Source organism: Heterodontus francisci, chromosome 11, assembly GCF_036365525.1.
Source record: "Heterodontus francisci isolate sHetFra1 chromosome 11, sHetFra1.hap1, whole genome shotgun sequence".
NCBI lineage: Eukaryota > Metazoa > Chordata > Chondrichthyes > Heterodontiformes > Heterodontidae > Heterodontus > Heterodontus francisci.
Window position 1 is genome coordinate 109,571,258 of NC_090381.1, and position 11,523 is coordinate 109,582,780.

The window sequence follows — 11,523 nt, forward strand, 5'->3', positions numbered from 1 at the left end:
AGGCTGAAACGTTTGCAACCATCTTCAGTCAGAAGTGCCAAGTGAGTGATCCATCTCTGCCTCCTCACCATCATAGACGCCAGTTTTCAGCCATTTCAACTCACTCCATTTGGTATTGAGAAACAACTGAAGGCACTGGATACAGCAAAAGCAGTGGGCCCTGACGGCATTCCGGCTGTGGTACTGAAAAGGTGTTCCAGAGCTAGCCGCGTCCCTAGCCAAGCTATTCCTGTACAACTACAACAATGGCATCTACCTGACAATGTGAATAATTTCCCAGGTGTGTGGTGAAGGGTTACTGACTTGAAACGTTAACTCTGCTTCTCTCTCCACAGATGCTGCCAGACCTGCTGAGTATTTCCAGCATTTCTTATTTTTATTAACTTCCCAGGTTTGACCTGTTCACAACAAGCAGACCAAATCCAATCCAGCCAATTATGACCTTATAAGTCTATTCTTAATCATCAGCAAAGTGATGGAAGGTGTCTTTGACAGTGCTAAAAAGCAGCAATTACTCAGCAATAACTTGCTCACCGATGCTCAGTTTGGTTTCTTGCAGGACCACCCAGCTCTAGATCCCATTACAGTCTTGGTCCAAACATGGTCAAAAGAACTGAATTCCAGGGTGAGGGTGACTGCCCTTGACATCAAGGCAGCATTTGACCAAGTGTGGCATTAAGGAGCCCCAGTGAAATTGAACTGACTGGGAATCGGGGGGTGGTGGGGGGATGGGGGGAGCGGGGGCGGGTGGGGAGCTCTTCACTGGTTGGAGTCATAACTCACACAAAGGAAGATGGGTGTGGTTGTGGAGGCCAATCATCTCAGCCCCAGGATAGTGAAGCAGGAGTTCTTCAGGGTAATGTATTAGGCCCAACTATCTTCAGCTGCTTCATTAATGACCTTCCCTTCATCATAAGGTCAGAAGTGAGGATGTTCGCTGATGATTGCACAATGTTCAGTGCCATTTGCAACTCCTCAGATACTGTAGTAGTCTGTGCCACATGTAGCAAGACAGCATTCAGCCTTGGGCTGATAAGCTGCAAGTGACATTCATGCCACACAAGTGACAGGCAATGACGATCTCCAACAAGAGAGAATCTAGTCATCTGTTCCCGATGTTCAACGATATTGCTATCGTTGAATCTTCCGCCATCAATGTCCTAGTGGTTACCATTGACCAGAAACTGAACTGGAGTAGCCATATAAATACCATGGCTACAAGAGCAGGTCAGAGGCTCGGAATCCTGAACGAGTAACTCACCACCTGACTCCCCAAAGCCTGTCCACCATCTACAATTCACTAGTCAGGAGTGTGATGGAATACTCCCCACTTTCCTGGATGGGTGCAGCTCCAACAACATTCAAGAAGCTCGACACCATCCAGGACAAAGCAGCCCGCTTGATTGACACCCCATCTACAAACATTCACTCCTTCCACCACCGACGCACAGTGGCAGCAGTGTGTACCATCTACAAGATGCACTGCAGCCATGCACCAAGGCTTTTTAGACAGCACCTTCCAAACCCGCGACCTCTACCAACTAGAAGGACAAGGGCAGCAAATACATGGGAACACCACCACCTGCAAGTTCCCCTCCAAGTCATACACTATCCTTACTTGGAACTATATCGCCGTTCCTTCACTGTCGTTGGGTCAAAATCCTGGAACTCCCCTCCTAACAGCATTGTGGGTGTACCTACCCCAAATGGACTGCAGTGGTTCAAGAAGGCAGCTCGCCACCACCTTCTCGAGGGCAATTAGGGATGGGCAATAATGCTGGCCTGGCCAGTGACGTCTACATCCCATGAATGAATTAAAAAAAAAATGTCAGAGGTTGGAACTCTGCAGCAAGTAACTCACTTCCTGACTTTCCAAATCCTGTCCATCATCTACAAGGCAGAAGTCAAGAGTGTGATGGAATACTCTCCACTTGCCTGGATGAGTGTAGCTCCAACAACACTCTAGAAGCTCGACATTTTCCAGGGCAAAGCAGACCGTTTGGCAACATATCCACCACCTTCGGCATTCACTCCTTCCACACCAGTGCACGGCAGCAATGTGTACCATCTACAAGATGCACTGCAGCAACTTAACAGGGCTCCTTCGACAGCACTTTTCAAACCTGTGAACTCTACCACCCAGAAGCACAAGGGCAGCAAACTCATGAGAACACCACCACCTGCATGTTCCCCTCCAATTCATTTATCCTGACTTGGAACTATATCGCTGTTCCTCCATTGTCAATGGGTCAAAATCCTGGAACACTCTCCCTAACAGCACTGTGGGTATACCTACACCGCATGGACTGCAGCATTTCAAGAAGGCGGCTCACCACCACCACCTCAAGGGCAATGCTCGCATCGCACAAATATTAAAAAAGAAAATTGTCAGAACTTATTAATTAAGGTAATCAAGCAAAGTTCCAAAGGACAAGAGGAGCTAATAAATCCAACTAAGACAATCCTACCTGTAACATGCCTTCCAGCACAAGAAATGTCATTCTCCCTTTGAAAGATTGCAGGTAATTAAATCCTGCCCCATGCAATCAGTTCCAGCAGGCAGTGACTCTCGAGTGATAATGTCCTAAATGCACGTCCATTGCCCTACCATTCCTCTCCATCTCTAATAATTTACACAACTGGACAGTTACATAGAATTGCTTAGAAAGTACAACATAGAAACAGGCCATTTGGTCCAGTTGTTCCATGCCTGTGTTTATCCTCTGCATGAGCTTTCTGCCACCTTACTTCATCTAACCCTTCTATCTTTCTGTTCTCCTCTTCCTCGTGTACTTATCTCGCTTCCCCTTTCAGGTATCCATGCAGTTTGCCTCAATTACTCACTCTGGTAGTGAATTCCCCATTCTCACAACTCTGGGTAAAAAAAGTTGCATTACCTCTATTGATTTGAGAGTGACTGGGTGTTTGGGGTTGTTGCCACATCTGTTGGTGCGCATGGTATTTATTGGTCCGTTATTTGCTTCTTCAGGTGTCATTGTGTCCACACCAACTGGTAGCACCGCGTATGCTGCAGCAGCAGGAGCTTCCATGATGCACCCAAATGTCCCAGCCATCATGATCACACCTATCTGCCCTCACTCACTCTCGTTCCGGCCCATTGTAGTACCGGCTGGAATGGAGCTAAAGGTGAGCATGTGTAGTGTCAGCGATGTGCACACGCGGTCAGGTACAGAGTTCGGATACAGTACAGTCAGTTCAGAGGGTGGTGCATGATTCAAACTTTGGATTAACTAGGTTAATTCGTGAGATGAGAGGGCTTTCCTCTGAGGAGAGATTGCATCGAGTGGGCGTATAATCTCTGGAGTTTAAAAGAATGAGAGGGATAAATATTGCCCAGGACCCTGGGAGAACTCTACTGCTCTTTGAATAGTGTTGTAGATTTTTTATGTCCACCTGAGGGGGCAAAAGGGGTCTCTGCTTAATGTCTCTTGGAGCACTTCTGACAGTGCAACACTTTGAGTAAGGATGGGTTAATTAGTTGTACTTTTTAGTCCTGATTTCAATTCAGTAACTGGTGGAAAGTGCATGTGAGGGTGTCACATGAGGACTGGGCCGAATCGGTTGTGGCAACGCCACAGTCAAATAGCCCGTGAACACTTGCTGTTTTGATCATATGCGAAGAACAGCTGCTGGAGCCCCTCACTCTAGTGTATGTCAGTGGCCGTGGGACAGAAGCGAAGAAAATTAAAGAGAAATCCATTAAAACTGTCTTGTCCTCAAGTATCTGTTCTTATTGAGCAGAACTCAAGTTACCTGTGTTCAGCAATTCAGTTGGGTTCTGTGATGAAAGCAGTTTAAAGATCTTAAGTGTTGCAAAAAATATTAAATGCAGGGTCCCAGAAAGTGCAAATGAACTTATCTCTAGACTCACTGAAGTAAAGTGTAAGCTTACAAGCTGCATCTGTGTTTGCTTTCTGAAGATAACGCTATCGCCTGATACCAGGAACGTAGCATGGGTCTCATTTGATGGCAGGAGGAGACAGGAAATTCAACATACTGACAGGCAAGTGTAGCAGGGTGGCTATCGCTATCCTCCTCTCCTTAAAATAACTTTCTATTACACTGATAGTTGCTAGATGTGCCACATGACCATAATCACTGGGGTGGGAGGGGGGGTTTTAAAATCAATGCTCATGGTATAGCTGTTTACTGACTGTACATGGTGGGCAAATTGAGATTCTGTCCTATTTTAAGATTACAGTATTTTTGTCTTCCTTTTTTAAGTTTCTTCAAACAAAAGTGAAGACAAGGTTCACTAATCACTGGCCTTTCACGATAGTGATTCATAGATAAGTGGACTTGCCCAGTTGCAGCTACTTTGCTGTAAAAATGACAGAGAAGTTCGTCCCATGCTGAATCCTGTCCATTCCTGCTGACCTCCATTAGCTCCCCACCCTACAGCACGCCAAATTCAAAATCCCTGTTTATAAACTCTGCCATAGCTTCAACCCTGCAGCCCGTGTCACTGACCCTCATCTCCTGTGCATAACACCCTCCCTTTCCCTCACTAGAAGTATCTGGGCCTTTGGCTGCCTCATCTTTATTCTCTGGACCTCCCTTCTTAACCCTTCCATCGATCTACTCTCTTTGCCATTAAAAGCTGCCTGAGCATCTGCCCGATTAATCTTGTATTTCTGGTGTTATGCCCAGTAAAGACATTTCATATCTTAAAAGTTAAGAATATGCTCTTTATTCAATGTGGATTCTTTGAAATTGACTTTTGCTTAAAAAGTGGATAGTGTGCTGCTAAGATGGCTGCTGAGGGCCAGAAGACCTGGCCTGTGTATTCAAAAGCTGCCTCACTGTCTCGAAAGGACAAAAGAATACATTGCAGATTCAGGTGTCAACTACACCCATCCTGAAACCATTGAGACATTCCTGAATTGAATGGGTTTAATGGGTTTCTTCTGACGTTTAGGAAATGTGACCAGTGGCGCAGTGGTTAGCACCGCAGTCTCACAGCTCCAGCGACCCGGGTTCAATTCTGGGTACTGCCTGTGTGGAGTTTGCAAGTTCTCCCTGTGTCTGCGTGGGTTTCCTCCGGGTGCTCCGGTTTCCTCCCACAGCCAAAAGACTTGCCGGTTGATAGGTAAATTGGCCATTATAAATTGTCCCTAGTATAGGTAGGTGGTAGGGGAATATAGGGACAGGTGTGGATGTGGTAGGAATATGGGATTAGTGTAGGATTAGTATAAATGGGTGGTTAATGGTCGGCACAGACTCGGTGGGCCGAAGGGCCTGTTTCAGTGCTGTATCTCGAAATCAAATCAAAATCAAATCATCAAAGAAGGTGATTGTCTTAACCATGCACCTCCACCCCCCCAAAATAAATGTTTTATAACAAACCAGGCTGTGGCTAATCAACCTAAGGCCACCATCATATTTGGAAAAGTAACAAAGTCACATGGTAGGGCAGTCATGTTTGTCTCCTTTTTGGTCTTTAAATGCTAACTGCAAAAAGAAACAGGGGCAGACAAGGGAGTGCCATCTGTGCCTTAAAAGAACTGGAGGCTGTAACATCGCAAGGTCTCCAAGCCGGTTCCATTTTAGGCCCACCAATGCAGCAAACTGACCTGGTAATGCGAGTACAAGCAACCATCTTAATGACAAGCAGAAAGTCCACCACTTTGAAAGAATCCTAAGAGCCACGTCAGAATATGACTTTGGCTGTTAATCTTGTATAAACTGCACTTCTGGAGTGAAGACATCTTCAGCAGGCCTGCAACACGCGTTGTTCAGAACAAGACAATCACATGAATTATGAACTATTCTTTTTCTTATAACTTTCAGAAGTGTGCTATTCCCTTAACTGTACTTTCCTTGAGTGTGTTTGTGTGTGACTGCGGGAGTGAGTGTCATCGTGTTAGAGTTTGGGGTGAGCGCATAAATAAACAATCCTTTCTCTTTATTTGAACCCACGAAGAGCTTGCTGCTGGTTATTCAAATGACCACACACTTGGATTTAAAAAAAAACGCATCTTCCTCTTAAAAGCATATTGATCACGGACAGTTAGAAAGGGAACAAGGATTTCAGCAACTCTCTCACCCTGTCCGTAACACTGGTCACATTTCCTAAACGTCTCATTACTTCACAAATGAGAAGTGGATGTTGAGCAATGTTTTATGTGATACGCTCTATAACTTGAGGTGACAGCACAGATGCTGGCTTTAGAAGGACATTTAGATACTAGACGTGGCTACTAGGGCCTGAAATACATGAAGTTGGGTGACTTAACAATATTCTGGTATCTAAGGAGAAACTCCTCTGCACTTTAATTCAGCTTGCGACATCACATCAAGGAATGCAATGCCCTTGGTATGACGCAGCATATCTGCTAGTTCAGCTATTCTTGTAGTTGGTAAATAGGCTACTTTAGTGAGCATCCAAACCATTCAGACCAGGTCGGTCCCAGGTTTAATCCCTCCGGCTTTCTCAGTAGTTTGGAAAAGCACATGATACATGTATGATCTGAAACTGTTTAACCACACTGCTTTTTTCACTATTTGGTTAGCCTTCTGTTAAGGTGGAAAGGCAGTTGAATTTCTGGAAATCTTTTTTAGCTGGAGGAAGGAAAGGTAGACTTGTGTTTATATAGTGCCGTTCACATCCTCATGACGTCCTGATGTACTTCTGAGGTGTAGTCACTGTTGTAATGTAAAAAACATGGCAGCCAATTTATGCACAGCAAGCTCCCACAAACAGCATTGTGATATTGAACACATTTATTTTAGCAGTGTGGGTTGAGTGATAAATATTGCCAAGGAATCTTTTGCATCTACTTTTGCATCCCACAGCAGAGCAGGATGTGAGTGAGTCACCCGAAGGCAAGTCTGCTATGACCCACAGGTAGAGGGCAAATGGGCTGCAGATGACTTACAGGCAGTGAGAAAGAAAGAACTTGTATTTATGTCAAGGCATCAACTAATGAATTATTGTTGAAATACTGTCATTGGTGCGTAGGAGAATGCAGCAGCCAATCGATGCATAGCAAGATGTTACAAACTGGAAATGAAAATGTCAACAGATAATCTGTTTTGTGGCTTTGATTGAGGAAGGAGTGTTGGGCAGGTAACAAATTGCATTGTAGTAAAATGTCCGAAGACACTTCATAGGAGCGTTATCAAACAAAATTTGTCACTGAGCCCCACAAAGGTATTAGCACAGCTTAGTCAAAGAGGGTAGGTTTTAAGGAGTGACTTAAAGGAGGAGGGAGAGGTAGAGAGACTGAGCAGTTTCAAGAGGGAATTCCAAATGTTACGGCCTAGACAGCTGAAGGCATGGCAACCAATGGTGGAATGATCAAAATCAGGGATGTGCAAGAGGACAGCAGAGGTCTTAGGCAATACTTTTGCTCTTCAGGTTGTGCCTCAAATTCTTGAATCCACTTGAACTGGCAGACAGGTCCTGATTTTGAGTATGAGTGACCTGCAGCTTGACACCCCCTAACCAGTTTGAGTTGGCCAGTCTGTAAGGAAGTGACATGTCCTTTTTTGGCTGTCTTCACCATGAGCTTACTGTGCCTGTCGTTTTGGATGCCCATGAGAGTTCATTTCAAGGGCTGAGCCCGAGCCTCGGTCTGTTCTAACAATGATAAATAAAAACAAAAAATGCTGGAAAACGCTCAGCAGATCAGGCAGCATCTGTGGAAAGAAAAACAGTTAACTTTTCAGATTGATGGCCTTTCATCATAACTGGATGAATTGAGAGCCAGGGAAAGGGTTGTGGAAGGTGGATAGGAAAGAACAAAATGGGAAGTTTTGTAATGGTATGGAGGGCAGGTGTGATTAAATGACAAGAGGGATGATGGTGCAAGGAAAAAGAGGGTGGTAATGGGACAAGTAAAGTGTCTAGCACAGCTGTAAATGGCAACAGCAGAACCATTACCAGCACTTGCTGTCTAAGAAAATGCAAATGGTGGTTTATGATCTAAAGTTGTTGAATTCTTTTGAAGCTGGAAATCTGTAAAGTTTCTAATCCAAAGATGAGGTGATGTTCGTAGAGTTGTGTTGAGCTTCATTGGAACAATGCAGGAGGCCGAGGATAGAGCTCAGAGTGAGAGTGTGATCACATTAAGTTTTTGTCTTTTTTTTTAAGCATAACAGTAACGACGTCGTGCTACCCGGTGCCATCTATCTGCTGCCATGACCTTGTGTACGACTGGTTCGAGAGTCTGGCTGAGTGCCTGCACTGGAATGTCCGCAAAAAGCAATCACGCTTTGAAGAAATCACGGATTCTTCAGACACTGAGTGTTAGTCCACAACGAGTGCATCATTTTCCCTAAACCCCCCTCCTCATGTAGCAATAACGTGATAAACTAAGCTTAATGGAGTATCTATCCTGTGCATATTGTTAACTGGAAGACGGTGTATATTAACATTCCACCAGGTACAACCTTTCTGTCTCCCTCCCCTCCCCACCCAATTCCTCATACCTTAATCATCCTGGAGTATTCACTGGGTTTGGAGTCAGAAAGCTGGGAAAGAGTAATGAAGGAGCACCAACTCTCCATTATGGACTTGAATTCAAATGTTACTATTTCATTGTTTTTTCTTTTACGGTGCCTTTATCGATAACTACCAGTTATCAGATTTGTACAGTAGAATGTGTCCTTTGCTGCAAATTTGCTGTAAAATGAATAATTTTGGCTTTCGAGTTGTCTTAGTTGATGAGTCTAATGCCTGGTGTGGCACTGACCAACATAGTCCAGGTTTAATCCCTTGGGCACTGTGCTGGTTGAGCTCAGCAGGTGCGATGCTAATATTGGCTTCAGTTGCACTGGGCTAGAAAGGAGCAAAATGAGCCAGTGTCCTCACCCTGCCTGTTATTCACTGCCGCTAATGGGACATGCAGGCATTTAAAAAGACAGGATCAAGCTTTGCCGATGGCGGCCCACTCCTGGTAGCAGAGGTCTGTCTTCTGCCTTCTGCCATGGAACTGGACCTCATTAGGAGTCAGTGCCAAGAAGGTTGGGTAAAAGTCAAGATGACAAAATGTGAAAATGGGTCATTTTGTTGAAAGGTTTTTCCAGGTTGGTTAATTTTAGTTGGTGCCTCGAATGAATGTTAATACTGATAACCTGCAGTATTAATATCTGCTGCAAAAACAAACTGTTCAAATGTCTTGATGAAAATAGGAAATACTTGAATTTTATATTGTACAGTATCACATCGTCAAAATGTCTCAGGTGCTTCACTCAGTGAATTACTTTTGCAGTGGAGTAACTATCATATAAAAAATTTTACTGTGAAAATACAGTTCAGCATCCTTATAGTTCCGATCCTGTTCTATGTTTTTGTTGGCCTCACTATATTGTACTTAAGGAAGGAATCTTTGTCTGGTGATACTGATTGATATAATGTAGTAACACTCCTAGAATTATATTTTAAAGTCAACATTTAGAAAAAAAGTGAAAATCAAGTGAATTTACAAGGCCTGTCATTTTGCATCTGAGCCATGCAGTGAAATCAGTAGTTGTATGCTGCCCAGCTGGTTTTATTCAAGGTGGTTCGATTACTGCACCTTGCCTCAAGTGCTGTTGGAATGGAATGACAGGCTACAGTATTCCTTTTGGTCATGCACTGGAACTGCATACTGAATTCTTACCAATTCTGAATCTAAATTCTAGCTCAGAACGATGGGATACACTGTACACTCGAGGCTTGTGCATGAACTGATTTTGGGCCAGTTTTGTTTGTTTTGAATGTGCGTGTCCATAAACTCAGAACTATATAAATGATCGATCTTGGTTATATCTCTGCTCGGCATGAATTGGTGCAACAGGTAATGTTCTGAGTGGGGATGAGGGTAAAGGCAGAGCTGTATTTTGTGACTGCAACGTTGAGAGCTGTACCCCTAAATCTGACAAAAGCTGTACCTGAGTACTGATGCTGACAGAGTGAAAGTTAAGTATTTGCATCCAAAACATTGGCATTCCTCAATTTGAAGCCAGACGAACTAAAGTGACTTCCAACTGGAGTTAGTATTAATGTTCGTTTGATTAAAATTAAATATTATAGCCATGCCAAGGAGAAACCATACAATATAATACTTTATATTTTCACAATGGGAAAGATGTTGAACTCATTGCAGACATACTTGTGACATAATAACCACAGAGCAGGTTACATTTCCAGTTGAAGTATACAGGACATTATACAAACTTGGCAAACTTTTTTCAATAAAGAATTTTAAACTGAAGATATTCTCTGCTGTTTTGTTAGATTGTAAGGGAGACTATAGGGAACTGGAGGTAACTTTGTCACATGGGTTGGCAATTGGTGGGGAACTAAAAGAGATAAAGGGTTCATTCTGATTGGGATATGACAAGTCTGCACTGAGAGTGAAGAAGGGAATTTGGTAAGTGAGTGAATTTGAAAGGTTAATCTCGACTAGTTTTTGTTTACATCTAGCAATTAATTGAAATTCCTGTTTCAGTTAAAAGGTAAGTTAGGTTCCTTGCAGTTTTAAACAGGGGTATACTAACACTGAGTAGCTGTACCTAGTTAATTAAATGAGAGGTATAGACAGGGTGGATAGCAAGAAGCTTTTTCCCCAGAGTGGGGGATTCAATTACTAGGGGTCACGAGTTCAAAGTGAAAGGGGAAAAGTTTAGGGGGGATATGCGTGGAAAGTTCTTTACGCAGAGGGTGGTGGGTGCCTGGAATGCGTTGCCAGCGGAGGTGGTAGACGCGGGCACGATAGCGTCTTTTAAGATGTATCTAGACAGATACATGAATGGGCAGGAAGTAAAGAGATACAGACCCTTAGAAAATAGGCGACATGTTTAGATAGAGGATCTGGAACGGCGCAGGCTTGGAGGGCCGAAGGGCCTGTTCCTGTGCTGTAATTTTCTTTGTTCTTTGTTCTAAATGGGTAGCTTAAACTGGTTTCTGAGCTGTAGCAGAGCTGAAATGGCATTGTTTTCAGAGTATAAATTCAGGGGACTCTCAGTGCTGCTTGACTGCATTGAGTGCAGTTGGAGGGCACAGAGTGTTAAGGGAGTTTAGTAATTGAGGGAGTTCGGTAAGGAGGGGAACTATAGATTAAGAAAAAAATTAATTTGAGTGCGCGGAGTTTGGTAATTGAGGGAGGGGCTTCTCCTACATTTTTTCAGCCTCCAGTAGTTGATTGGTGAGTAGCTGGTAAGTTATTTTACTTCTCATTGTAATAAAAAGATGTTAAAATTACGTTATGGCAGGTCAGCTTGGCCAAATGGAATGTATGTCCTGCGGTATGTGGGAAGTCATGGACGCACCACGTGTCCGAGATAAACACATCTGCAAGAAGTGTCACCGGCTGCAGAAGATGAGCTCCAGTTTTGGAACTCGAGCAGTGGCTGGAGTCACTGTTGTGCATCTGCAAGGCAGAGGACTACAGGGATAGCATGTTTAGGGAGGTGGTAACACTGCAGGTTTGGAACATGCAGGCAGAGAGGGAATGGGTGACTGCCAGGCAGTCTAAAAGAATCAGGCAAGCAGTGCAGGAGACCCCTGAGTCTATC

At 43.9% G+C, this 11,523-nt stretch overlaps 1 protein-coding gene across 1 annotated transcript in view; it reads left to right on the forward strand.

Annotated features, from left to right (window-relative positions):
- Window positions 1–10,220, forward strand: part of nadkb (NAD kinase b) — a 50,533-nt gene extending 40,313 nt beyond the window's left edge. The window contains exons 10-12 of the mRNA XM_068042744.1: window positions 2,990–3,147; window positions 3,942–4,024; window positions 8,117–10,220. Coding sequence (XP_067898845.1) covers window positions 2,990–3,147; window positions 3,942–4,024; window positions 8,117–8,276 — 401 coding nt within the window. The 3' untranslated portion in view covers window positions 8,277–10,220. The remainder of the gene's footprint in view (window positions 1–2,989; window positions 3,148–3,941; window positions 4,025–8,116) is intronic.
- The last annotated feature ends 1,303 nt before the right edge of the window (window positions 10,221–11,523 follow it).